The sequence below is a fragment of the Cyprinus carpio genome, chromosome B24 (assembly GCF_018340385.1).
Source record: "Cyprinus carpio isolate SPL01 chromosome B24, ASM1834038v1, whole genome shotgun sequence".
In the NCBI taxonomy this organism is placed as follows: domain Eukaryota; kingdom Metazoa; phylum Chordata; class Actinopteri; order Cypriniformes; family Cyprinidae; genus Cyprinus; species Cyprinus carpio.
The window spans coordinates 15,401,307-15,428,788 of record NC_056620.1 but is presented as its reverse complement, the minus strand read 5'-3'; the positions used below and the strand labels follow the sequence as shown (position 1 = coordinate 15,428,788).

Here is a 27,482-nt window from a genome sequence, read left to right as displayed (position 1 = left end):
TTGACTTAATTGTATTTTTCCTAACAAAGAGGTAGAAGAATATTTTATTTATATATATAAAAATATAATAAAGTATAGACTGTAAATGACTAACTTTGGCAAGACGGTTAACTGCTGTTAAAATTTGATTAGCAAGTACACTCTAGTCTTAGTAAACTTGTTCTCTAATAACACAAAAACTCTTAATTGCAGCTCATTAAAACAAGCCGACACTGTTACGTGCCATGTCGCAACCTGCCATAATCGTAAAATCAGCTATAATATGAGTTATGCAATTTGATCGATGTTTCAGTAATGGTTGACAGGTTTGGCAGTAGTAGTCCTGTTTTGTTAGGAAAAAAAAATAAAAAAAGAATCATGACTTTCGTCATAGGTCAGTAGGCCTATTTTGATTATTATTATTTTTTTACGAATTAGTGAACGATTCAATGTCGCAATCATTAACTTTTCGCAACCTACTGTCGCAAGGATGTAATCTGCTAAAAAGGTCACTGAACGAATCTTTTAGTTAAATGATGAATCTCCTCGTCCACACGCAGTTTTCCATTAAAAAGTGTATTTTGGATAGAATCTCGTATTTCTAGCTTTCTAGCACGGAGTTAAATGAGTCTGTTTTCACGTTGCTTTGGTAACGGTTGTTGTAGGCGTGCAGACACCGATAAAGCAGTCGAGTTATACTGTATGTCTAGTCTTTATTTTTTAACTCCTTCAATGTTAAGTTTAGTCTTTGGTTGCAGTTTTAGCTCCCTTTACGTTTTTTAATTCAGCTTGTTGATGTTGTTTACTTTTCGATAATCACCGGATGGGATTTATTTCAATACTATAGATATCATAAGGATAAAACGTTTTTTTTTTTCAATACATTGCCTATTTTAAGCACCTTCTACCTATTAAACATCTTAATTCAGGTATTTAAAGCATCATATTGGCTGCATATTGGCTATTCTGTTTCTTGAGAATGAGTAGGATGTTGTGGGCTGAGTGGTTTATAAAAACCAACTGTCTTAATTTTGAGTGAGTATATGGATGGAGTTAAATGTAGCTTAAAAATCCAATAAAATAATCATAATCCTAGCTACATAAACCCATTTCCCTTCTTGACATGGCAAAGGCTTAATCAGGGTGCAGAGCTTTAGCCTCAGTTAAACAGTATTATTTATAGGTTATGTTTTCTCTATTCCTTTTCGGCTAATTGAAATGTAAATCCATGTTAATGTTCCACAGAATAAACTTTTTTTCTCTCTCTTTTTATCCTCGAGCAGCATGTGCTAGCATGAACAAGAAAATGACTGAACACACATACTCTTTTGACAGGTATGAAATACAGCAAAAAAAAAAAAAATCCAGACTCATTTCTAAATGAGTGAAGCAAGCAATAGAAAAAAAAAAACTCATCAAATCATTTTTTCCCCTTTAGGCATCCCTCAACATCTCCAGCTGGGGAAACTACATCAGACACTAATGTCATACTTGTCCCACAGCTGGAGATGGTTTTCAGCAGAGCAGCCAGGATCATCCAGCGAGCATGGAGGGCACATGTTGTCAGTGATCACACTCAGCTTTAATCTTACATTTTCTCCAACATATGACTGAATGCATAAATAAAAAGTAGTGCATACTATGTCTGTCACGTGTAGGATACTGCTGTTTTCAAGCACCTCAAGAAACTAGTGAGCTTTCATAATCAAGGGGATCCACGTCTCCTTCTTAGATTTATTAACCCTGCAGAGGTGGGTTTTTTACAAAGCATGTGTGAAGATTGAGATGTTTCTCCTCTTTTTAAAAAAAAAAGAAATCATGCCTGGATGCTTTGTTGTAGGCTAATATCCTGGATGCTGCTTCAGGGGCACTTATCCGATTCAGACTGGGTGGGGTGAGTGTTGATGTTATTCATCTTTCCATGATTAGATGGTTATTTGTATTTAAGAACATGCTGTAATGTGTTATTGTGTTCTGCTCTAGAACGTTACGTTATTGAAAATCTAATCATAAGCCAACAGACAGTTACCACAAATTGCAAATTACTTACTAATGTTAATAAAATTCCAGCCAACCTATCCTCCAAACATCTACTTTAAAATATACACTCGTGCACCCATAGTGGACATGTGTGCCTCCAGTCCTAAAGATTACACACAGCTAAAGAAACCTGCTCCAAGCCAGATTCATAATGGCCGACTGATGATCAGTGACAGGGATGATCACTCTGGGTGGTACCAGCGGGTAGAGAACAATGGCTGGAGGATTTTGTCTTGCAAGGTGACATATCCAGTCATAATACTTTCATTTTCATTTTACCTTTTGTATATCTGTGCAGTTAGCAGCCATTACTGCACTCCATAAATTACATTTTCAAAAAGATTAGTTTTTACTGTATTTTTGATCAAATAAATGCAGCTAATTTCTACTGTTTCATGTACAATTTAAATTGTAACAGTCAGAATAATATACAAATGTTGCCTATACATTATATGTGTATCACTGTCTTTTTGATTAAAGATCTCTGTGTTCGAAGACCCAATAACTCAAGATACCAATGTTAAGAAGATACAATTCCATCACTGCAAAATCCGCCGGCGACAAGATGTTGCAAGAAAAAAGAAGCTTCGGAAAATTGAATGGATGAGAAAGATGTAACGTATTTTAAAAAAGTAGCTGTTTGATTGTTTGTGTTAGGGTGATAAGATGTGTTCTGCAGAGCTAATCACAGAGAAAACTGGAAATATGTTATGAATGATTGCATAATAGTAATCACAGATCTTGTGCACAGGCATGCTGAGGGTCTCCTGCATGCTCATACAGAACACAACGAAACAGCTCTGCTGGTCCAAAAATCCACAGAGCTGATAGATTCCTTTGAACAGATTGGACCAGATTCAGTTTCTGAGCAGGAAGTAGACGAGCTGCTCGAATGGACCAAAGCTCTCAATTTTGATGAGTAATTAAGCTAATATCAAATTAGATGTGATATACTGTATCACTTTTTCATCATCATGGTAGTCATAAAATATCCCATTTAGAATTTTTTCCCATATCCCATTTAGAACATTTGCTTGTCTCTCAGGTATATCAATGAATGGAGGAATTTGGGTACCAGCAAATGCTGCATATTTATCAAAGGTAAGACTTTTGGGTTTTCCCTCATTCGGCTTTATTTATGAAATAAACTTTTTTGTTGCGTTGTAGCGCCCTCTACTGGTCAACATCGATACTTCTACTTTTCTCGCTATAGGTGGGCTGTCGGAGAGTGACCAGGAGGAGTTTGCTTGTTCTGCGTGATGTTTGTGAGATTCCTCAGATCAGTCAGGATCCAGTGGTTCAGTCCAGTGGTGAGCCAACATCTGGATCACATCTAAGGCTGGAATGTATCATGCAGCTCTAATAATATATTGCACAATCTGATTTGCTTTATTAATTTGTATAAATAAAGCAGGTCGTGTGTTTCGACTGGTTTTGTGTGGTCAAATACATTTTAAATATATGATTTATCCTCTCCTCAAAAAAAATTATATATATATACACACACACACACACACAAACATACATATATCTTACAGCGGTATGCAGGGTTGTCATTAACTTAAAGTAAAACCATAAAAACACATTTCCATTACTTGAAATATAATAAACAATAACTGAAATGAAAAAAAAAACGTATTAATTACATATTATTACAATAAATATTTCAGCAAGTTGACAAGCTTTGTCTTTTCACTTGAATTTGAAGTACTAAAATAACTAAAAGTAAATACTATTAAAAACTATAGGCCTGTAGCTAAATATATGTATAAAAAACAAATTATTTAGACAAACTAAATTAAAATTAATATATATAATGGTATATTAATGACTAAACTAAAACACGGATTTACTCGAAGTTAGATGCGGTATCATAGAAATCGGATAGCGAATTACCGCGAGACTCGCGAATATGATGCGCGGCGCGCAGCCAATCAGAACTCTCTTTTTGTCGGGGCATGTTTTTTTGCTGTTCGCAGTCATGGCGACCTACAAAGAGGCTTCTTTGGCCACTCGGCCAAAAACATTAGATCCAGCCGAATATTTCAATCTTTCACCGGATTACCGGCGGGCTGAGGAGAAGAGAGCTGCTCTGCGGGCTCAACTGAAGAGGCAGTATCTGCAGCAGCTGAACAATCCTCATCGCAAAGAGCTTATTGTAAGACGAACCAAATACCACAATCTGCAAACATTAGCTTGGGGTAAAACCGTTACAATGAAGTTATAGATAGTTTTATATATATACATAGTACTAGTTTATCATTTTATGATCTTTTAATAAATAATTATTTAGACTACATTCATGTTACAGAAACCTAGGTTGTTTGTTTTATGTGGAATCCGCAGTGAGTGACCTTCACTGATCGTTGGCTAGCAGTTACTGCCTGACAGCTTGTTTTGATCCACATCTCTATACGTCTTTATGTGAAAAGATGTGATTTGTTACATTTCGAACACAATATACTCTTATTCAGAAAGCATCCTGAGTGTGTTGTTTGCCATGTTATTGTTCACAGACCTGACAAATGCATTATTGAAACTTCGAGAAGGGTAACCTGACACATTTAAACATTTTGATGTGTTTTTATTCGTAGGAGGATCCTGCTCTTACACGGTGGACATATGCACGCACTAATAACAACTACTTCAGACCAACTGCTAAAACTTCATTGATTGGTGGCTTGTTTGGAGTTCTCCCCCTTTTCGCCTTGTATTTGGTGATTAAAACAGACAGGGTGAGTTGAAGCTGTATGAATTCACTTCTTATTCAGTATTGATGTCAAAGTTCCAGTGGTTATATCATTTTAACCATGTTTTCCCCATCTTTCAAGGACAAAAGGGAGGCCAAGATTAAGGCAGGGACCTATGAGCGCCCCTATAAACTGTCAACCTAAAAATTCACTGTTTATTGTAACAAAGTACTTGTAATTATATGCTTAATAAAAATATTTTATTGTTGAAACTTCCTTTATCACTGTTATTGAAGAAAAATAAGAAATCACACAGTATTTTTGTAATTTCATAACAGGGTTTCTGCAGGTCTAATATTAAGGCTTTAAAAAGGTCAGAGCAGAATGCCCTAAAAATGTATAAAGGTGTCCTGATGTATAAATCATGGTATTAAATGTTGCATGCATTAATAAAAATTGAATGTCTTTCTCAGTCTTGTCTAGAGATCAGTGGTTCCCAACCCTGGTCCTGGAGGCACCCCGACACTGCACGTTTTGCATGTGATGGGGTGCCTCCAGGGCCAGGGCTGGGAACCACTGTTCTAGATATATAATATCTAACATCCTTAAATCCAGATGCATGACATACAACTAAATGTATATAAGAAGTCTTGTTTCTGAAAGAATTATTAAAATTATGTGAGCTTATCAGGTATATAAACCATTACATTTTCTTAAACCACTGGCAGAAACTTATTCTTGTTTTAATCATAAACACTTTGATCATTTACAGAAAACAAGAATTCAATTTTTAAGAATCTTTAGACATTTGCACTGAAAAACAAGACAAGCAAACATACTAAGGACACATGTACAGTAAAAGTAATTTCCATATATTAATGGTTGGGGCAGAGCTAGCAAGCTTGCTTTGGCCTTTTTTTTTTTTTTTGGGCTAAATTAATTAAAAGGTAATTGAGACCTATTGAATGTTGTATTTTCAAACTTTAAAGTGTTGCTAATAACAACTCATGGTGTGCTCCCTAGACATTTACATTTTGATGTACTGGGTTCCTTATATTTTCTTTACTTTGTCTTAAAAAAGGTCTTTAAAATGTGTTCAATGTATCTTTATAAAACCTGCAGAAACACTCTGTTTTGTTTTATTGGTTATATTCCAATAGCATGTTTTATTTTGATATCACAGAACATCTCTGGTTCCCTCAATTCTTGCAATAAAACCATTGTGATTCACTGATCCACATGTCAGACAAATATGACGACTGTTGAGGTGTAACCATGTTCTACTTGCTGCTGGGTTTCCAGTTTGGATTAAAGTGATTTTTTAAAGCCTCCCAGCATTTATAATAGCTCTTATCAAGACGGTGGCAGGTGTCCAATCCCCATTTGGTCACAGCCATGCTGAAGGATGACTCAAACATGAATGCCTGTTGGATACAGCACTATTTAGAACATCATCTAGCCTTTTACATGATGTATTTCAAAATTAACCATTTGAACATTACCATAGTGCCTTCAGCAACTCTCTCTGGTTTCAGAACAGCTGTGCTGTTCTTCTCAAAACAGTCGACATCAGGGCCGTGTGGAGTCATGATGCTGTGGAGACTGGCTCCTCCAGGCTGGAAACCCTCTTCCTTTGCTTCATAATGGCCTTTGATTAACCCCATAAACTCGCTCATGCAGTTCCCTGTTAGCGTAGACAGAGGGCGCTCTTTAACCGCATGAAATTTCATATGGTTTTAATACAAGTAGTTTATGTAGTCAACAACTCAGACTTACTGTGGTAGTAAGGAGGCCGAAAAGTGTGATCAGCTACACCCCAACGAGGAGGAAAAATGACAAAATCTGCAATGGCCACACCTGGACGTGTGGATTTGGCTGTCAAAACGGTAAAAATCGACGGATCCTGGAAATAGAAATTCAGGTAATTTGATTGACAGTTCAAATGCAGTGATTTAAAGAGGTCAAATGAAACAAATTAACACTCACTGCATGATCAAACGCCACACAGTTGATGACCATGAAGTTCTCCAGGTTGTATTTGTAGGGTGTGTAGTTTCCGTGCCATGCAACCACATTAAATGGCGAAAAGTCCTATTTGAACAGATTTAAAATGACAAAAACATGGGTGCTGTAATAATACACCACGTAATGATTTTCTGTAGGCTTTGAGTAAATAATCAATAGTAATGTCAAACTCGAAACACTAAGACGTCCGATCAATGCCCTCAATAAAGCGTTTAGACAGCACCGTTTTGTTTTGACGCTCGACTCCTGCACTTAAAATAGTAGGTTATGGGGCGAAGAAATGTCTTCGTTAAAAACCGCAATTTTATACACCCTTCGCTTGACAATGTTGCAGCAGACAGATTTTGAATGCTGCCGGCGAAATCAATATAATTCATTACAGCAGAGACTGCCTGCTGTCCTCACCCTCATGCGCCCTCCTGTTGTTTTAACTCACCCACATCTACAAGCACACACCCGCCAGTCACAACTGTACACACATACACAAATCCAGCAACTCAAACAAGAACATGACTGTTTTTACAGTTACATTCAGTCATACAAAGACACTCTCCGTGCACCCCGGGGTTTCTGGGACCCCGAGGTTTGTAATCTCACAGGCATAACAGTTCTCAGGATAACTCTACCAGACTCTATTAAAATGAAAAAAACTCATACACACAAAACACAAACATATTTTCCCAGTCAAGCAAATAATAAGCTAATTTAAGCAATTTTAGCACTCAGTTGGAGGACAAAACAACAGGATAAGGCTGTACCTTCTCCTTCAAGACAGACCGTAAACCATTTAAGAGAGTACAGACGGCGAGACCTGTGTGCTCAAATATAGATGCGTGCTCTCTGCATTTTTTTTTTCGTTACATTGAGTGATACTGCCTTGTGATGCTACTTTTGCTGTCTCTAATTTGCTCCTGACAGCCATAACAAGTCAATTATTCACTCGTCAAGACAGGGAAATAAATTCAGTGCAGAATGATGCTTGAAATCTTGGTCTTATTAAAGACAAATTGTACATTTTGTGTGTAATCTAACACTCAGTGCCTCATTGATGTTAGCAATGGGAATTACTACTGACGCAATCATTTCACGGCACCTGTTGACATGAGAAGAGCTTTCCTTGGTACTTGTTGACAATGGTGTAACCTGTGGCCACAGTACGGTCTTCGTACCAAGCCACAGGTGTTTGGAAGTCCCTAGGATTAGCCAGTCCATTAGCCCCTGCAATGCACAACCAAATTAAAAGACTTTTCCCAGCAGCTTATGAAAGTTTATGTTATTCAAAGGCATTAAATAGAAAATATGTTGTACATACCTATAGGACCCAGGTCAGGCAGCTCAAAGTGGGCCCCAAACACCTCTAGAATGTACCCCCTGGTTTCTCCAAACACATCAACACTAAAACGCATCCCTTGCTGGGAAACATAGAAGAGTACATAAAAAAATATTTAAAAACATTGAATTTCTGTGTTGTTTATTGGAATATTGAATGCAGATTTGAAGGTAAAATACCATTCAAAAGTTTGGAGTCAGTAAGTTATATTTTTCTGAAGTACATTAATACTTTTATTCAGCAAGGATGCATTAAATTGATCAAAAGTGACAATAAAGCCACTTTATTTACAAGTGATTTCTGAAGAGATTTCTGTTTCAAATAAATGCTGTTCTTTTGAGATTTCTATTCATCAGAGAATTCTGCGGGAAAATGTATAACGGTTTCCACAAAAAATGTTAAGCAGCACAGCTGCTGCCAATATTGAAAATAATTTAATAGGATTATGTGACACTGAATAATCAAGTATTTGCTTCTGAAAATTCAGCTTTGCCATCACATTAATAAATTACATAAAAAAATATTAAAATAGCAGTTATTATTTATTGTAATAACATTTCACAATATTACTGTTTTACTGTATTTATGATCAAATAAATGCAGTCTTGGTGAGCACAAGAGACTTATTCAAAAAAATATAAAAAAATATTCTTATAGATATTAGAGTGACACCTGAATGACACAAATCTCATTGGGCTCCACCATCATCTTCCCAAATTCTGTAGTAATCAGGATTTCACCTTGTTGGGGCACTGGAACACAAATTGCAGTCCTAATCAAAAGGAACTACTACTACAAAAATCCAAATCACATATTAATCATGAAAAAAAAAATCTTAAAAATATGGCACGAATAACGAGACCACAAGCTTACCAATAAGGAAATCACCATCTGCATTTTGGAAACATCTATGAAATAAAAAAAGTACCAACTTAAAAAAAACACTGTACAGAGAAGGGAAATAAAATCATTGGTGAGTTGAATCCCATTCAAACTGACTTGTCAATCATTGAATTGTTACAGGTGTACATGTGGATGGCAATTCCATTCCGAGATTTTGAATCTCCAGCTCCACAGACTGTGTGTAGACCCTGAAAATATCAAACCGATGACAAGAGCATCACCGATGGCATCACTGAGAATTATTTAAATATGAAGGCCATATGAGCAGTGTGGACAAGGATGAAATCTTTTACCGATATGAAATCCACTTTTTTCTCAGAAGATTTGGGGATGTTAAACGGCTTCCATCGTAGCTGGTTGGGGTCGGGCTCCACTTCATTCCAGTTCTCTGTGAGATCTCCACAGCTCATCGGAGTGAAAGGCTTGTGGCGCACAGAGGGTAAAATGCGATACAGCCAGCTATAAACATAAAAATTTGCTGTGATCATTTCTTAAAAATCATAAGGGTTTAGGTTTGACTGTTACATATGTTGTTTGTTTTGTTTTTTTGCATATCTATATATACCTTCTCTTATTGGTCGACCGTGGGCAAGTGAAGGCAGAACCAGAGAGCTGCTCAGCATATAGGCCATATGGACACACTTGTGGATTGTTCTATAAAACAATAAACTAAACTGAGTTGATGTGTAAAGTTAATTGGTCAGGCCAGGTAGGTGATAAAAGTTGTGGTATTACCTGTCCCTCAGGCAGAGATCCTGGACAGCGAGGGTCCTCAGAGGCAAACTCATTTCCAAAACCACTCATGTACTACAACAGAGTTATTTTTATTTTTTTAAAAACAAACTAAGTGGCAAAATATGATAAAGAGAATAGAAAAATAGAATAAAGAGAATAGAAAAACACAAAAGAAACTGTGTAGAGCCATATGAGTATCTCCCCCTTCCTACGAGTGAGCGACAACAAATGTGCTTAGTCATCGTGCATCTGCAGATGCATACAGAGCAGCTCTTAAACATCTCAAATAAGTCCGTCTGTATAACTGAAAACATAACCTAAGTTAAATAGGCCAAACTCATAGGAATTAAGATTTCGAATTTAATCTAAAAACATCTGACAAAAGCAAGCTGATGCCAGTTGTTTACATTCTACTTCTCTACAGGTAGACAGTTGAGAACAGCAAGAGTCTACTTTAGTAGACTGTCAAATTTCCTTTGACTTTTGCCTTTTGTTTTATAAAACAAGAGCATTCTGTTGAAAAAGCATGCATAAACTAAAAGGTTTTGTGCAGCCTACAGTTTATGTAGCCTAGAGCCGAGATAAACCTCATCTGGGCAGCTGCAGATTCCAGTGATCTGATTGGCCAAGTTGGAACACCCCCCTCAGGGAATCGGTTCTTTCAAACAGTTCGCTTCAAAGAATCGATTCAGACAATTAATCGCTCGATGTCCCTTTGCATGTTCTGAAACATTCCAAATAAGGTCACATACTTACGGTTTAGGTTTTATTTATTTTGGTGTTTGCTCTAATGTCATGTGTCCCAGTTAAGTGTGTTGTTCCGTAGCCTATATTTCAGCTAATACAACTTTGAAGTGTCATTTTACATTCGTAAACTGCTCTTAAAGATAGATTGTCTCGTGAGTCGTGAATAAATCTTTCAGGGCTGTTTAGACGTTTGTTTAGGCTCAAGTTTTTAGGCTGAAGATGGTAGCTATTTGGAAAAGCCGTCCAGACCGGTTTTGTGAATCACCTCTACCTATTCAATAAAAAGATCCGATTCAAAAGAGAGATTCGGACCTCACTATTCTCATAGGATGTACCGGTGAGTTATAGCGCTGTTCCAAACATAATAAACAAGCATAGTTTGTGCAATTGGTTTATGTCTAAATAAAAATGAATAAAAAAGTATTTAATAAAAACGATATATAACCTGAAAAAGATCGTGAATAAAACTTTATTACGATAGGCTATAATTACGATAGGCTGTAAGTTTGAACTTATAATGGTTTATTTTAGACAAACATTTGTCCATGCAGTCCAAAGTGCACTTACCTTCAAACCAGCCATTGTTGCGTTATTTACTAATGCAGTCTAGTAATATATAAACTTTTCAAAATGAGCTGCAACGTTCCACAGAAGATCTTTGGTCAGCACTGGTCCCGTGAAACCGCTCGTACCGAGTCCGCGCTCTCTTGCAGAGGAAGACCGAGGGAGGAACTTGGGTCGTATTTACGGTCTTCTCAATATGGTTTTAATTAAACTCAGACACGGCTCGTGACGCAACCAGAGATTTGGGCAACGTTTAGGAGGGGAGGTTTGATGTTCACAGATCGTGCAAAGAATGAACCCTGGCACAGGTACAGCAAATGTCAGTTAAGGCAAGATTGTAAAGTCCAGTTCTCAGTCCTTTAACAAATGCACGTAGGCCTATTTCTTGTTCAATGTAGAGGAACCCAAGGAATGTTAAAGCTTTTTATTAGTAGCCTACTGTAGCTACATCTGTTTGGGTTTTTATTCCCTAAGTTTCGCAATGCATCTGAAATTTTAATATATTTTTATTTTAGATTTTATATTTGTGGCAAAATTTAAAATGTGTTTAAATGTATGTATTTAATAAATGTAAAACATAAATAGGAAAATGAAATTGTGAGTAAATATGATTTGTTGGTTTATTTTAGATTGTGGTAAATGTAGGCCTATACAATGTCTTTTTTTTTGTCCAGTAAGTTGCCTACATTTTAAAGTAGTGCAGCCAGTGTTAAGTTTAATGCTTTACTAAGTAATTACTGTGATTTAATTACTTACCTTGAAAAAGTAAAGTAAGGGATTCCTCTTGTTTTTTCTGTAATTTAATTAGGCTACAGTTAATTCTCATGCAATTGCATTAACAAGGCTATTGTACAACAATTCTGTATAAAACAACTGACCATCAAAATTTAACATCTGGTGTTAAAAAGGTGTTTTTTTATGTAACTTTCTCTCTGTTAACATGTAGATGTTATGTGGATGTAATCTATCAGATTTAACAAGAAAACCTGCTGATTCATGATTCTAGTTCTGTCCTTTAACATCAATTTATATAATCACACATCAGAATTCAAGTGACCAAATAACATTAACTGATGTTACAAGTCTTAGAGGAAATCTGTAACTTGTACGTGCTTCATCCTGCACTGCACTTAGAGAAGGCCAGAGCTGTTCAAATGCTGTAGTTGTTTCCATAATTTAAACATAGGCAACAGGCCGGGCCATTATGTAGGTTTGTGTTCAAGGTTCCACAGTATGACACTGAACTCGGGCACCGGTCCAATTGTGCATCTCTTTCTGAGAAAATGAATAGGCGTAATAAAAAACAGAAAACAATATCACGTCGAATCAATTTGCTTCTTTCATTCCACACACTATTCCCTTTCTCTCATCTTTTGGGGAGGTGATGTGTTGGTGGGGTAAATTATGGCAATTCTCATGGTGAGGCGCAAATAAACTCAGAGCGGCAGAAGTAACTGTTCTCTACTGAAGCGTGCAGCTGTGCCGAGACTCCCGCTGGCAGGCCGTTTAGGTGCTGTGCTCAAGTCGAGAAAGACTAATGCCGGAAAATATATCTCGACCCAGTCTGCGGAAATTGATCTGCTCCTCAGGGAAAAAAATGACTGATTTTAATTTTGTCACGCCTCTCTCTCTCGCCTTTCTTAAAGTAAGCCGCGTTCTTCCACAGGCAATAGAGTTACAAAAATGGCTCATGATAGGTGCACAGATGAGCAAAAGTATTTTCTACAATATACAATTTTTACCGCCCCAGATAAACTACATGTTGATGGACTTGAAATCAGTCCCCCACACATTCTGTTCAGTGCAATTCACAATCACAGGATGCAAGGTGGTCCGTAAAACCTGGAAATTCAGGATAGATGGTAGAGCTACTGTGTATGCATTTTTGGAGGCACCCCAAACCCAGCCTGATGCATGAGCAAGTGTATGATAAATGTGCTTCCAAATGCTGCGTCCTGATCCCTCTCACCTCATGCTGCATTTGCACCAGCAGTAGTTCCACTTACCGCTGAATAGATTTGCTGAGACACCCACTGTCCCCTTTTAAAATGAAGAGCAACTGGCCTTGTTAAGGGAGTCTCTCCAGCGGCTGTAATGTTATGCAAATGGTTTAATATGAAGATAAAGACTGTAGCGGCATGCAATGCTCTACCAGTTCAAGCCCCGGTGGATCCTCAGAGCCTTCACTAATGAGAGAGGGATTATTCTGGAGTCATTAAATGGTGCCCTTCCTGACATCTCTCCCCTCCTCCCCTGGTTATGCCCATTAATGCACTGTACACAGACTTTAGAGATACCTTTTACCACCGGCTTCTGGTTTTTTACACATCAGAATGTCATTGAATAGCAAATTACATTCTCTTCCCACAGAGAAAATTGCTTTTGAATCGCTTAGTTATAAGGATTTTTTTTTAGGAAGGAGGGGGGAAACATGCAAAAACATAATTACTTGTGTTGAAAATCTCATTGGCAGTTGTTGCTGCTGGTTGCGCTGGATATTTATTTAAGGAATTATGTGGAAATGCATCTGTGTGTGTGTGTGTGTTTTTGTTTGAATATTCACAAGAACGTACAAAAACTGCGCTCTTATTGACCAATACTAGTGCATTAAGTATAAAGTAACTGAGAAAACATCACACAAGCTAGCTAAAATGGTTGAGATTTGGTGAGATAGCTTAAGCACTAATATCAAAGAACAGCAGGTAATATCTGATTGGTTCTCAATTGCTGATACTGAACAACGCCAGCCACACTCTAAGAAATAAAGTTTCTTTATTAGCATTGATGTTTTCATGAAGAACCTCTAACTTCCATAAAACCTTCACACTGAGCAAAAAGGTTCTTCAGATTAATATGTTCTTCACAGAAAAAAAAAGGTTTCTTTAAAGATCGATTCACTGAAAGGTTCTTTGGGGAACCAAAAATGGCACTGATGTGAAAGGGTACTTGAAAGTAGAAATAGGTTTTTCAGATTATTAAAATGTTCTTTGCAAGAAAATGGTTCTTTGTTCACTGAAAGGTTCCATAGAAACAGCCGCTAATAGGCCATCTACCTATATATCTATGGGTTTTCACAGCGATGCCACAGAATAATCATTTTGGTTCCCCAAAGAACCTCTAGGTTTTTTAAAGAACCATTTTTTCTTGTTGTGAGGATCATTTTAATAGTCTGAAGAACCTTTTTCCACTGTATTCATATGGGTTCTATGGATGTTCAATGTTCTTCATGGAATCAAAAATGCCTTCAAAACACTCTTGGAACCTTAATTTTTAAGAGTGACATGTTGCATCAACCTCATTTAAAGCTCAAGAAGGAGAGAAAAAAAAAACGGAATTGAGAAGAGAATGACAGACAAAATATTGGATGACCCTTGCGTATCTACTGTAGCTTTTTGACCCTGTTAAATTCCTGTTGTTGAAAACAGGGGTGAGACCACCATGACCCTGAGGGACAGACCGAATTTACTGTTACTACTTCCTAACCACAGGGAATCCAAGCACCAAGAAATGGAGAAGTAAGAAATCCAATATAGATTGCATGGCTTCACTCGGCTCCCCATCGAGCAGTTCAGACCAGCAACCCAGGATCAAAACGTTTTTGTCTCTCCCACTAAATTGGTCTGGAGGGCTTGGAGAGCAGTCAGCTTCTACTAATGATGCCCTCTGATACATTCACATAAAATTCTTGGCCTTTTCACACACACACAAACAAAGCAAAATATCCCCTTTTATCACTGTCAGCCACCCCTGACCACTTCCAATCTGCCAGCAACAGGGAATCAAAACAAACATAACTATGGGAGCTAGAGTCCTGAAGGAGAAGAAGAAAGAGGGGAATAGAATAACTGGCCTCGTGTGGAGGCAGACACTGGAGACAGGGACGGAGCTGGACTGAGCCCGAGGAGAGCTGTCACGGCAGCCATTACCATCGCAGCTGAACTCCAGAGAAGCCATCTCAGCACCACACAGGAAGCTAATTTCATTTGAGATGAAGTCTCTGATGAACTGCTGGGGATTATCCCCTATAAGTATCTACAGACCTCATTAACAATACCCCAAGACATCATGTTTAGTGCTTTATCAACATCTCCTGGCCCTCGCTGAATTAGTCATATAGGCAAGCAAATTTTTGAGCTAAGTCTTGGCCTACAGTGCAACGCCAATTTGGGTTTTTTCCAGTTTTCTTCTGATGCCTTACAGCTCCACTAGATGTCAGTAGATCCAATATAACACATTTAGGATTGGTCATGGGCCATTTATCAAAATAGTTTGATCGCTTACCATAATATTAGGTCTGCCCTACATGAAATTTTGATTGAATGACCCTAAAAATGTCACGTGGTGTAACCTATCAAAAAAGTACAAAATTTATTTTCAAGCTTCCTTAATTACAAGCCTTCCTTTTTCTTTGAATACAGGAGTGAAGGCTAACTTAATATTTTCCCTAACAGAAATCAAAGATATGATTTAAAAATATAGGCCTTTTTACATTTTTTTTTATATTGGCCTATGAATTTCGGAATTTATGTTCATGAATATCAATAACATGCATTTTTTATTATGAAAATAAAAACAGTCAGGAGGCTTTGTGACAACGAACAAAGGGGCTTCTTGCATATCACGGCACTAATCTGGAAGACGAAAGGTTTTCAAATATCAATATTTTAAAACAAAATTACATATCTAAATAAATATATATACTTCAAACTACTACATCTGCCAACATTTCTTTTATCAAGAATGTCTTCCTTTTAATTACCTTTTAATTTACTTTTTTTATACAACCTCATACTTTTTTATACTTAAAGCCCTACTTATTATTTTTGATTCAGACATTAAAAAATAGCGTCTCATCATTTACTCATAGCCTCCTATGCTTAAGAAGATGGTAAAATATTATTCCATAATACATGACCTCCTTCTGTGATGCTCTCCGGCTCCCGATAAAGCCAAGCGAAATATACAAATTCTTTTCCTGCTGTTGAAAACCTCTTGATTACTTCTTTTATACGAACGTCTAAATGTCATTTATTTCCTTGTGTCGTTTTTACAAAATTTACATAAAACTCAGACAAGGTCAGATAGCAGCTAAGTCCCTAATTTACTCTAATCAACTTTCATTTGCATGGCGATATTTGCGCGCGTTATTGACGCTAACTGAATAAATGGACTTCTTCAAACTCAAGGGGAGAGGTTTTGATAAGCTCATGGGAGAAGAAGAATAATTTGCATGTATTACTTTGATTAACTTAATAAAGGATTGTCATTCTTGAATTTAGACATTCATATTCTTTCCAAGAAGCAATCAATAAAGGGCAAGAGCACCTCTTTAGATCATCAGCGCACATGAACCCTCTTTACAGGCAAAAAGAAAAAGAAATAAAATAAATATATGCTAAGTCCAGAAGCCCCTGTACACTTCTTCAGGCTTAAACGATAATAAGATCGGAGACGCAAAATTGCTCCAACTCATATTTGTGACCTTTCACCCAAATGCATTATTAAAGAAGCCATTCCACGCTTCACGAGCCACAAATCGATAAGAATGCAGAGAAGACCTCGCGTCCCCTCTAAACTACAAAAAATTACATTCAGACTTATATGAAATGATGCACAAAAAAAAAAAAAAAAAAAAAAAAAAAAAACTTGAAAAACTCTCAAATGAGGGCGGTCGGCCGCAACTGTATGATCTCTAGGCTACTGCACCGTAATATAATGGGGGTTGGTGGAGCGGGGGTATAACAAACACTTATATAAGACCAGAAAGCATGCTATGCATTGTTTTAACATAAGTAGCATGTATGTACAAACCACTCCTCCAAAAGACATTTAGTTACCACAAAAACTAGCTACAATAGTGCGCGAAATAACTGCCAGCGAAAAAAAGTAGCATTTGCTTGAGGAAGTTACCATAGCAACAGTGCAAAGACAACACAGTTGGCCTACTGTCTTTTTTATAGGCTAGTTTTATTGCAGATTTGAACATTACAGATTCAATCACAAATTTATTTAGAACGTCTTTAATATTTACGTCATTCATTTCCGACATACATTTGCAATTTGACTCACCTGAAAGTCGCTAAATAATGGGGCCGTTCACACAGAACGCGTTTCCCCATTCCTTTTCCATTGTTTTTTTTCCTTCTTTTTTTTTTTTAAATGTGAACACGCAGTAGACGTATGTGTTTGACAATAATAATAATAAAATAAAAAGAACTGTGGATGTGTTTGACTGTTGCGCTGCAGCGTCTCAGCGTTCTAAAAACGCGGCACTCAATTTAAAAGAAGTTCACCTTTTAAACATCTGGACGACTTGCGTTTCCCCCGTGCTACTGCTTGTATCTCCCGTTTTTTCGAAGCAAAAGTTCAGTTTAAGAGAAAGTGCATGCCATTCTTATTCGAGACTATAGGCTATATCAGAAGTAAGCTAAAAATTGATTCATTTGCATAACAATGACTTTGTTAGAAGACAGGTCTCTGTTTAATGGTCTTTTAAGGATATAGGAAGCACCTGTGTGGTCTGGTAAAGTTGAAGTGATATTAAAAAAGTTTTTTGACAATGGTCACAGACAATGACTGTTTGCATGGACATCAGTAATCGAATTATTTAACTTAATCTAAATTAGACAATATTATGATTAAGATGTTTACATGAGTTGCTTTTAGAATATTCCTTTCATGTTCCCGTTTTACATGTTATATAGTACATAGATCGATTAATGGCACATTGCTGGTCATGTGGTTGGCAACTTGGATGGCCAATGCAAGTCATGCATCTGTAGACAATACGATATGCAAATAATGTCTGTGAGCTGTTGATTCCTTATAGATGTCAGAAAGTATTTAGGGATGAAAATGGAGCAAAATCAAGTGTTATCACTCAGTCTACACAGAAGAATCTTTCTGAAAGCCTACCAATCAACAATAATTTGGCATGCAAGCAATAAAACAATTGTAATCCTGTTTAACCTACTTGTGTCTCCAACGACAGGATAATCTTTGGTAAAAATGTTTGAGTTGTCTTTCCTATTCCTTCTTCTCTCCCTCTTTTTAAATAAATTCAAATTATCGAGTCAGTTGAACAAAATTAGAGTCCCTTTGTTTTTATTAGTGCGTACTACTGTTGAAAATTACAGATGATCATTGCGTTCTAGATTGCTATTGTTGTTCCGATCATCGACTGTCATTCTAAACTTAAGCTAACAAAGTCATTAAATTGACTCCCTCGCGCTCTCATTATGCGTGGTGTTAATAACCACTAATTAACTTTGCTTACGCGCGCGTCTGAGAGCATGTCTTTTTGTTCGCCCTTTCAAGCAGAGCAGCATCCAATTAAGTCACAGCAACAGGAATGAGGACACACCACCTCTGGAGCACAACTGTCATCAGTGAGCCGCTAACCACACAGTAACCTCCACCGCCAACTAATTAATAATCTGAACTTCCTGCTCATGTATGTTTAAAATTGGCAGATAGATAGATAGATAGATAGATAGATAGATAGATAGATAGATAGATAGATAGATAGATAGATAGATTCTGATAAAAACATAAAATGTTTAAAATTAATATGCAATTATCCATGATTATCCATCATCAAAACGAAATGTGGCGGAAACTTTCCACATGAATTACAACTGATGATTTAAAATAGCGTCAATCATGATGCAGCTCTCCTTTAGTTTTTTTTTGCTCAACCGACTGAATTTATCCCTGAGCACTTTTGTTAACACCAGGAGATGGCGCTGCTTGAAAACGTGGGAGTGATGGAGTCTATATTAGGGATTTAGACACACTCTTAAGACACAGCTGTTGAGCTGTTGGTGGAACATCACCGAAACGATGTAAAGTGTCACCTACTGTTACTTACAGTTTGAGGAAAGCTTCTTGTTATCGGAACAGGGGTTGGTTTGCATAAGCGTATCCAAAGCCCAACGAATTATGGGCCATGTAAACCCTGCAAAACAGAAGACGATTGTAGAAATTATCAAGTTAGGCTGTTGTGAAAATATGACACACTGTGGTATCGGGTAATAGAGGAGCGTGAAACTGACTGGCACCCACTAACAGCTTGCCTGCCCGCGCGTAGAGCGCTAAATAGTAGACTCAGGACTGAATATGGAAAAATTGCGCATTTTTTTCAAATGCGTGCGTGTAATTAGTGCATTTAAACAAAGCGCGGATGTCCTGCTGGCCCTGACATTTCTTTTCTTGGGTTAATAACAGAGCGCGTATAAATGAATCAAATTGTGCCCCCAAATTACATAGCGACTTTAAATACCCTTCTTCATTACGCGCCTGCTTGGGAACGAGAAAAATGCCTTATATTGTTATTATTTATTGTCATTACTCTTTTCTGTTGATCTGCTTGGTGCTTAAGTTTCAGGGGGTGGCGGGGGGATAAGAATTCGTCGTAGTGTATGTTCAGTGTTGTTTATGAAGCTGATATCTCAAAGTCCAATTAAGGCCAAACATCAAAACTTTCACAATTTTTCACACAGTATTTTCACGACCCTAATCTCGGTCAGCCCAAGAGCAGAATCATATAGGCTAACCTATGAAGAGGAGAGAGTAAATTGCAGCTTCGTTGCAAGTTTGGGATTGAATTGTGAAAATGATCCTTTTAACATTGATGGGTCTGTGCGGCGGATAGGGTCATGCCATCCGCAGCAGGTTAAATAGACTTTCATTTAAAATTACATTCTCAATCTGTCTTCTCCAGTCTAGATGCCTGCAGTACGCTCTCATCGGCCTATTATCACCACCCTCACTTTTAAGTCAATCATCTATGGCTATCTGATCGCTTCACTCTGAGAGGACAGGCAATTAGGCTAGGTGTGTGAATTCGCACACGAGGACCAGGTGAACGATTCACCCGGTCAGGCCTTGCCTCTACTAAATGGGCTCGTGTCTCCTTTTTTGAAATGGAGTGTAAAATAACATCAAATATAGTATCACAACTAAACAGATAGATAGACAGAACAACCAAAATTAGACAAACAGCCTGTCATTTTTTAAAAATAGCTAAAATAAATGCATGGCACGAACAGTTTCAAATAATATAAAATAAAATAAAAATAAGCAAGAATGATCTTTCAGCATTATTCTCATTTTGTGTAATGCCAGTGTATTTGAATACCTTCTTATTTTTATTAATTTTAATTTATTGAGCCTAGGAATTTAAAAAAGACACGATATAATAATAATAATATATTTAAATTATGATTAAAAATAAAACATCCAGCATCTTGGTAAATAAAACGTTTCTGAAAGTGTTTTCACACTTGTTTAGATAAATCATTTGATTTCATACTTATCTGCAACGTATTTAGACTATCTTTATTAATCTAATTTCAATCTAAATGTGGAGGTGCTTATCAGTAAATTCAGTAATCCATCACAACATTCGCTGAGTTCATACCGTTTAACTTTAATAGAAAAATATATAAAGATCCCCCTTGTTCCCTTGGGAGCCAATCAGATTTGCGTTACACGTCAATGCAACAGAACGGAGAGCGGAGCTACTGCGGATTAGTGCATATGGCATTAGCGGCCAGGGTGGGATAGGCAAGAGAGACGTTTCAGATACAGTGCGAGAGAGAGTAACAGTCACCCACTCGAGCACAACCTCGGACGACACAAATATGACTAGTCAGTACGACGACAATAGCCGCGACCGAAGCGAATGTAAAAGCAAGTCACCCACCGTGCTTTCCTCCTACTGCATAGACAGTATTCTGGGCAGAAGAAGCCCGTGTAAAGTCAGACAGCTGGGAGCGCAAAGTTTGTCAGCACCCGTCAGACCGGACCACAACCAGTCAGCTGAAGGTAAGCGCCTAAACGCTTTGACGTTATTTCTTTTATGCTGTTTTACGTTTGGTCAGAAACATTGCACACGTTTAATTGATTTCGCGCGCATTTAACTTTTAAACAGTTGTAGAAATGTGTACAAAAATAGTGTCCTGGTCAGAAGCAACACCTCCGGGTGTGAAAACAAAGTCCTGAAAGTTTTGAGAACCTCTCAAATTAAAAAAAAACAAAATGAGCGGCATTGAAATGCTTAAAGTTGTAAAGCATTTTGAAAAGAAATGTGTTTTAGCAAGTTATGGATAATCTTCTGATCTAAAAGTTCCTCAGAACTTTTATGGCTTCTTAATGGATACTTTGATCAGGCTAACAAAAATGTATTAAATCATAAATCCATGCTTTCAACCATGACAGTCATTCAGTACCATGGTATATATAAAATTACCATATAGCCATGACTATAGTACAGTATTGAAGAACCTTTAAAAATATATATATTTTTTTTATTTTTACTAACCGTATATATATATATAAAACTTTATGCACCAAAAATGGTTCTTGATATGTTTTTGATTGAACAACCAATTTTTTTTTTATTAAATTAAATTAAAGCTGAACAGGTGAATGTGCGTTTAAATAATGGTGTCTTAATTCACAGTGCGTGGTGCATTCAAAAATATTATATTCTTTTTTTTTTCCAGTCACCTCCAAAGAGAACTCGTTTGACGCGGACATGCACCTGCCGCCCAAACTGCGCCGGCTCTACGGCCCTGGGGGGAAGTACCTGGACTCCGGGAGGGGGTTTCACGAGCATCTAGAGAAGGGTGAGAGGGAGAGATTGCTGGACCAAACCTGTGAGAGTCTCAAAATCAGCCAAGCGCCACAAGTCAGCATCAGCCGTAGCAAGTCGTACAGGGAGAACGCGCCCTTCAGCCAGAGTGATGAAGGCCAGAGCCCCGAGCACACGGCGCAGGAGCTGATGGAGCTCAGCACGCTGAAGTTTGAAGAGGACGTTGTCAAAGAGGAGGCGTGCGGAGACGCCAGTCTGTCTCCCAAGGATGAAGAGAGCCTGCACAACGATGGGGATGTAAAAGATGGAGAGGACAGTGTGTGTCTGTCGGCCGGCAGCGACTCGGAGGAAGGGATGCTTAAACGGAAGCAGAGAAGATACAGGACTACCTTCACCAGCTATCAGCTGGAGGAACTGGAGAGAGCCTTCCAGAAAACACACTACCCTGACGTGTTCACCAGGTGCAGTAGATATACCGCTTATTATGGTTTATAGATTTTGATTTTAAGTCATATTATGAACATAATGCATGCCTTAAAATGAACGAAAAATAGAATAAGTATTTTTCCCTAAGTATTAAAAATGCTATAAAAAAATAATGTATAGGCTACTGTTAAATTCAGATCTGTATATATTTTAATCATCGAAATAACATCCCTTCTCCATAGCCTACTTTAAATTATTTTTCCAATACAAAATCAACAATCGAAGAAATAAACAATTTTATATTCATATTTAAATTATAAATATTTGTAACATTTCAAATTTTAAAAATACAAGCCCCAAATGTATATATATATTTTAGAAAACATTAAATAATGTAAACATCAATCAATTGAAAAAAAGGTAGATTCATGAAATAAAACCTTTGTGGCCAACACTTCTGTGGTGGATATATATATATATATATATATATATATATATATATATATATTCCGTTTAGAAGCTGAATTTTATTCTATTTTGCTTTCCTCGGAGGAAAAAAATACACCGGTTAATCGTTTTATATTAAATCGAGGAGATAATTGGCGTGACATTCTGTAGAAATAATCACTAAAACGTGTGCACACTCCTCTATGTCCTGTCCTGTACAATTTATTCTTATAAGACTGAAACTCACATTATTCTCCATGCTTAGTTAATAGGCTACTGCTAGTATCACTGTGAACATTCGTGAGCGTCAAAATAAATATATGTGGGCCTTAAAAGAGCTCAGTACAGCAGCAGCCTACTTCAAACTCAAATGTATAAATTAATCGTTTTAATTAAGAGGTTTAATTAAGTTTGACTGTTCAGAAGGGAATTTAGGTTATTTTTTAGTGTCAGTGATAAAAGGCTAATTTTGGGGTTCTGGAACAGCATTAGAAAAGTAAGCCATAAAAATGCGGACAAGACAAACTGAAACATACGTTAAGCATTATAAACAATTAAAAATGTTAACTTTAAAAAAAATTTAAAAAAGCATAATAAAATTAGACATATTTTTATGTGGATGTGATGTAGCCTACTTTATCTTTATGCCATGGATATAAAATTAAATTTGAGTTATACTATTTTGAGTTATTCATTATAGACGCTGACAATATATTTTATTAAAAATGTTGCTATTGATGTTCTTTATTTTAAAAGGGAAATCACAGTTTACGAAATTTGAACATTAATAAGAATTTTGTATTTGAACTTTATTTTGAAAACACTGCGCCACATTTATTCGTTATTCGTATAGTCACGTTTCTTAAAAGAAAAATAATCAATATGCCACACAACATAAGTCTATCAAATAAAAAACATCAGTATGACTAATGACAGATTTACCTGAGGACCGTTTTTCTTTAACAAAAATGTTCGTTTGAAATATCGATGTTTATATTGACGTGGTAGATAATTGTCATAAATTTAGCCAGGTATATTTTCAGTAAATGCTCAATTGTCATATAATAGTCTAGATGCCATTATTTCCATCATTATGTTGTTACAGTCAGTGCACTAAAGCCTCGCCCAACGAAACGATCCATTATAAAAAACGTACAAGTTATCCGTTCGATTCTCATCAGCCCCAAATTGCTTTCATAGGTTTCTGGCAATTTAGGCAAAATCAGTTTTCTTGCAGTATTTGTGGGTTTAAAAAAAAAAAAAAAAAAAAAAAAAAAAAAAAAAAAAAAAAAAAAAAACCCTGCACACATTTTGATGATCTATGTTTTCTATTCCAGAGAGGAGCTCGCGATGAGGCTGGATCTGACAGAAGCGCGCGTGCAAGTGAGTGCTTACTTTCTTCCTTTCGAGCACAAAAATAAACCATAAAATATATCGAATTTAAATGCATAATAATATTAACGAGCACTGTACAAAACACAATTGAGAACTTTGACTCCATTCAGATGTTAAAAGCATTTAAATTGCAGCGAATTGAGAGAAATTGCCTGTGATATGACCACTTGTCGACATTTTGAAGGTAAAGATTAACTAAATGATGTGAGCCTGCGAATTCTTGCAATTTGCTTACTTATAGACGTTAAGACAATATATCTAATGGTCTATATTTAATTTCATTTTAAAGTGACAATCGTAAACTTGGGTAAATGACCCTGTACGTCATGGCAAGGTCTTTCCTGTTATCGAAAGTTATTATACACAATAGAGCGAACATTTTAGCGGCAATTACACAGACGCCCCTGATTCATAAAAGCGCACTTAGCGAGAGAGCAAACACTGCTATTCCAGGGAGAAAATGGTGTTTGAATTCTCATCGCCGGCGCGGGGGAGAGGGAGAGGGAGGGGTAGGGGGATAATGCTATTTGATTTCCCATTTTGTGATTGCAATAGACCGGCATTGATCCGATGCTTTGCACTTGGAACGAGTGAGAGACTATTAAGGGTGTTTGCCACCCCTCCTTTCTCTATTCAAAGCGTGGCTCGCATGTTCAAGCCCAACTCTCATAACCAAAGAGACAGTGCAAACATGAGGAAGCTACCAGGGTGTTATTGGCCATGTAAAACAACAGATGTCAGTTTGGAGATGTGGGAGAACAAATCACTTAACAGGCTCGATCAGGAGGTGATAAAGCTAATAAATGCCCCAGGGGCCATGCAAAACGGTTTGGAGCATGTGTGAAAGGGGCTGAGGTCCCTGTTGGTTTGTCTGTTGACACTTTCCTTCATTATCAAGTCCCTGTCTGCAGGTCGTGTTCTTGCTGCACAACCTAGTGGGGTTTAGCAGGACAGGAGGGGATCGTGGGAAAGTTAAATAGCCTTTTCAAGCAACTTACATTTGGAGGAATTTAATTTAAAGTGCATTAATTGTTATTGGATGCCGTTCAGCTGTTATTCCGACATCTTTTGTTAACACAGCTCTTAATTACCACGCTCCACCCCGTTTTTTGCTTTGCCTGAACCAGATTTTAATTAGCAAAGTTAGGGTAACAGACCGTAAGTTTGGGGCCATGTAATTACCCTTGACTTCCAGCCTATTTGTCACCTCATTAAAGCGAACCAAATATTGCACATGAACAAGAGCGACAAGCTCATGCTTAAACGACCATGCAGGCTGTCAGGTGGAATATTAATGGCTCTGGATCAGAAACAGAAGAGACAACTTCTCAAGGCTGGCTATTTAAGCATGTTCCTAACTCCAAACTAAATCGCATAGATGCATTCATCTCAACACCAGCAGTTACTAGTAAAGTTTGGACTTTAATGAGGCTTCTCTCCCAACTCTTAGGTTTGGTTTCAAAACCGAAGAGCGAAGTGGAGGAAACGTGAAAAGGCAGGTGTCCAGGCTCACCCCACAGGCTTGCCCTTTCACGGGCCGCTGGCAGCCGCTCACCCACTGAGTCACTACCTGGAAGGCGGACCCTTCCCACCTCACCCTCACCCAGCTCTGGAGTCAGCGTGGACCGCCGCAGCAGCAGCTGCTGCCGCATTCCCAGGCCTGGCACCGCCCCCAAACAGCTCCGCCCTCCCTCATGCCACACCCCTTGGCCTAGGAGCCTTCCTGGGCACAGCAATGTTCAGGCATCCGGCCTTCATTGGACCTACTTTTGGCAGGTAAAGACCATGCGATAACAAGGCTCCAAAAGCTTTTGCATTGATGCCATAGAAGAACCATTTTGGATTCTCCAAAGAACCTATCAGTGAACAATTCTTAAAAGAACCATTTTTCTTTGTGCGAAGAACATTTAAAAAATCTAAAGAACCTTTTTCCAGTCTAAAGATCCTTTTGTGCAATGTCAAGGTTCCACTGATGTTAAAGGTTCCTCATGGAACCATAGATGGCAATAAAGAACCTTTATTTCTAAGAGTAATTTACACATCTAATAAATGCCCATGGCTCTTCTGTTGTACCCTGGAGTCATCCGACTGATGCTAAACCTAAAAATTAGCAGAATATTCACTGGTGTGAGCATGAGTGCAGTACATTTATCACAGGAACTCTCTTTTGTTTAGACTCTTCTCAAGTATGGGTCATCTGACCAGTGCTTCCACGGCCGCCGCTCTCTTGCGCCAAACTGCTCCACCAGTGGAGGGTCCAGTGCAGCCGCCGACAACCCTACCAGAACCACCTTCTTCCTCATCTTCTACGGCCGCCGACCGCAGGGCATCCAGCATCGCAGCTCTGCGTCTCAAAGCAAAGGAACATTCGGCCCAGTTGACCCAACTGAACATCCTGCCATCCGGCACTGCGGGGAAGGAAGTGTGCTGATCCTTCTCCTTAAAAACAAAACAAAATATTAAAGAAACCATCTCAACAAAAAGCACGACCAAATCCATATAGCACTAGCACACCGGAGACCCATTTGACACTGGAGTCGTCACCACGTCACCGCGCCTCCCACTGGACATCACTATAATTTACACAGTGCACCAAACATGTTTCAAAACCTTGAACATAAAGACTCTGAGTGTAATTTAGGCTTCTCAGAGTTAGGGAGGCTGTGCTTGGTAAAGTCATTGAATAAGTCAGGTCTTTGTGTCAGGAGCAAATGTGGTAAAAGACACATTTACTGTAAACCCACACAGAGAAGAATCATTGGAACCACACTGCAATACACACAGAACTAGACATTTCTTCCTCTTCTCTCATTGCTGAAGCAGAGATGGGTCAACATGCCAAAGGGAACTGCCACAACCTGCTACCCATCCTGAACCATATCCATTCACGTTTGGCCTCAATATTGGCAAAACAAATCAAATTTCTGAAAACGAATTCTCAGCTTTACTTTCTGTTCGTTCCAACTCTTATGTTAAATATGATATTTAGGAGAAAAAAAATAATGAAAAAGAAATGTTTTGTTTGTTTTAATGAAGAACAATGTGAAAATCTAAACTTTAGCTTGTTTACTGATCTGTTAAGGGTATCCTGTGTATATATAGCTCTGTTTAAAAAAGGAATGAAAATGGGGGCAAAATGACAAGAAAAAAAAAATAGTTTATTTCAAAAGATGTTTTGAGAATATGCTCTCGTGTAGTACTGTAGGAATAGTTTCACGTAGATTCACCCTTTGTTCGTTTGATTCAAATTTTAGATTTTTAGATGATTATTTATGTCTGCCCGGTAGAGAGCTTGAAATCCAGACCGGGAAGTTTTGCTATTCAGTGAGAATTTTCCCTGTCGCGCGCAGGGACCAAGTCGGAATAAAAGAAACTTGTGAAACAAAGACCCTCCTGTATTATTTACAATTGATAATGAGAATTAAGTTTACTGAAATAATAATAAGTTTACACTTTTTAAAGGTTATCCATCATTTTATTTTCATATTTGTAAAAAATGTTAAAAATTAAACTAAATAACCATTAGTATAGCCTACTTGGAAAACGGAATATGTCTGCAGTTCTAAAATAAAGCAAATAAAACTTTATTATATATTAAAAATAG

The 27,482-nt window shown here is 37.6% G+C and overlaps 4 protein-coding genes across 9 annotated transcripts; 3 read left to right on the top strand and 1 right to left on the bottom strand.

Moving 5' to 3' along the window:
* Nucleotides 1–353: 353 nt before the first annotated feature.
* Nucleotides 354–3,448, top strand: cb24h11orf65 (chromosome B24 C11orf65 homolog). 5 transcript variants are annotated; one of them, XM_042751793.1, is made up of 9 exons: nt 354–679; nt 1,418–1,541; nt 1,638–1,730; nt 1,820–1,873; nt 2,050–2,259; nt 2,500–2,633; nt 2,771–2,938; nt 3,065–3,120; nt 3,233–3,448. In XM_042751793.1, the coding sequence occupies exons 2-9, from the start codon at nt 1,488–1,490 to the stop codon at nt 3,277–3,279; spliced, it is 816 nt and encodes a 271-aa protein (XP_042607727.1). In that variant the 5' UTR covers nt 354–679; nt 1,418–1,487; the 3' UTR covers nt 3,280–3,448. The 5 variants fall into 5 exon arrangements, with proteins under 5 accessions (XP_042607727.1, XP_042607726.1, XP_042607724.1 ...); XM_042751792.1 differs by having other exon boundaries at nt 354–908; XM_042751790.1 differs by lacking the exon at nt 354–679 and adding an exon at nt 968–1,314.
* A 511-nt stretch (nt 3,449–3,959) lies between these two features.
* On the top strand, nt 3,960–4,981 carry LOC109095910 (NADH dehydrogenase [ubiquinone] 1 beta subcomplex subunit 4-like). The gene is made up of 3 exons (XM_019109579.2): nt 3,960–4,177; nt 4,614–4,754; nt 4,851–4,981. The coding sequence occupies exons 1-3, from the start codon at nt 4,001–4,003 to the stop codon at nt 4,911–4,913; spliced, it is 381 nt and encodes a 126-aa protein (XP_018965124.2). The 5' UTR covers nt 3,960–4,000; the 3' UTR covers nt 4,914–4,981.
* Nucleotides 4,982–5,638: 657 nt separating this feature from the next.
* LOC109095912 (homogentisate 1,2-dioxygenase-like) lies at nt 5,639–11,249 on the bottom strand. The gene is made up of 13 exons (XM_042751653.1): nt 11,017–11,249; nt 9,703–9,774; nt 9,533–9,621; nt 9,261–9,426; nt 9,064–9,155; nt 8,938–8,972; nt 8,737–8,816; nt 8,047–8,146; nt 7,828–7,952; nt 6,696–6,800; nt 6,486–6,612; nt 6,212–6,393; nt 5,639–6,133 (listed from the first exon to the last, which is right to left on the bottom strand). Exons 1-13 carry the CDS (start codon nt 11,029–11,031, stop codon nt 5,990–5,992), a joined length of 1,332 nt encoding a protein of 443 aa, XP_042607587.1. The 5' UTR covers nt 11,032–11,249; the 3' UTR covers nt 5,639–5,989.
* LOC109058758 (aristaless-related homeobox protein-like) lies at nt 6,492–27,264 on the top strand. 2 transcript variants are annotated; one of them, XM_042751652.1, is made up of 5 exons: nt 6,492–6,630; nt 21,522–22,071; nt 23,821–23,866; nt 25,329–25,654; nt 26,054–27,264. In XM_042751652.1, the coding sequence occupies exons 2-5, from the start codon at nt 21,554–21,556 to the stop codon at nt 26,307–26,309; spliced, it is 1,146 nt and encodes a 381-aa protein (XP_042607586.1). In that variant the 5' UTR covers nt 6,492–6,630; nt 21,522–21,553; the 3' UTR covers nt 26,310–27,264. The 2 variants fall into 2 exon arrangements, with proteins under 2 accessions (XP_042607586.1, XP_042607585.1); XM_042751651.1 differs by lacking the exon at nt 6,492–6,630 and adding an exon at nt 20,502–20,841.
* The last annotated feature ends 218 nt before the right edge of the window (nt 27,265–27,482 follow it).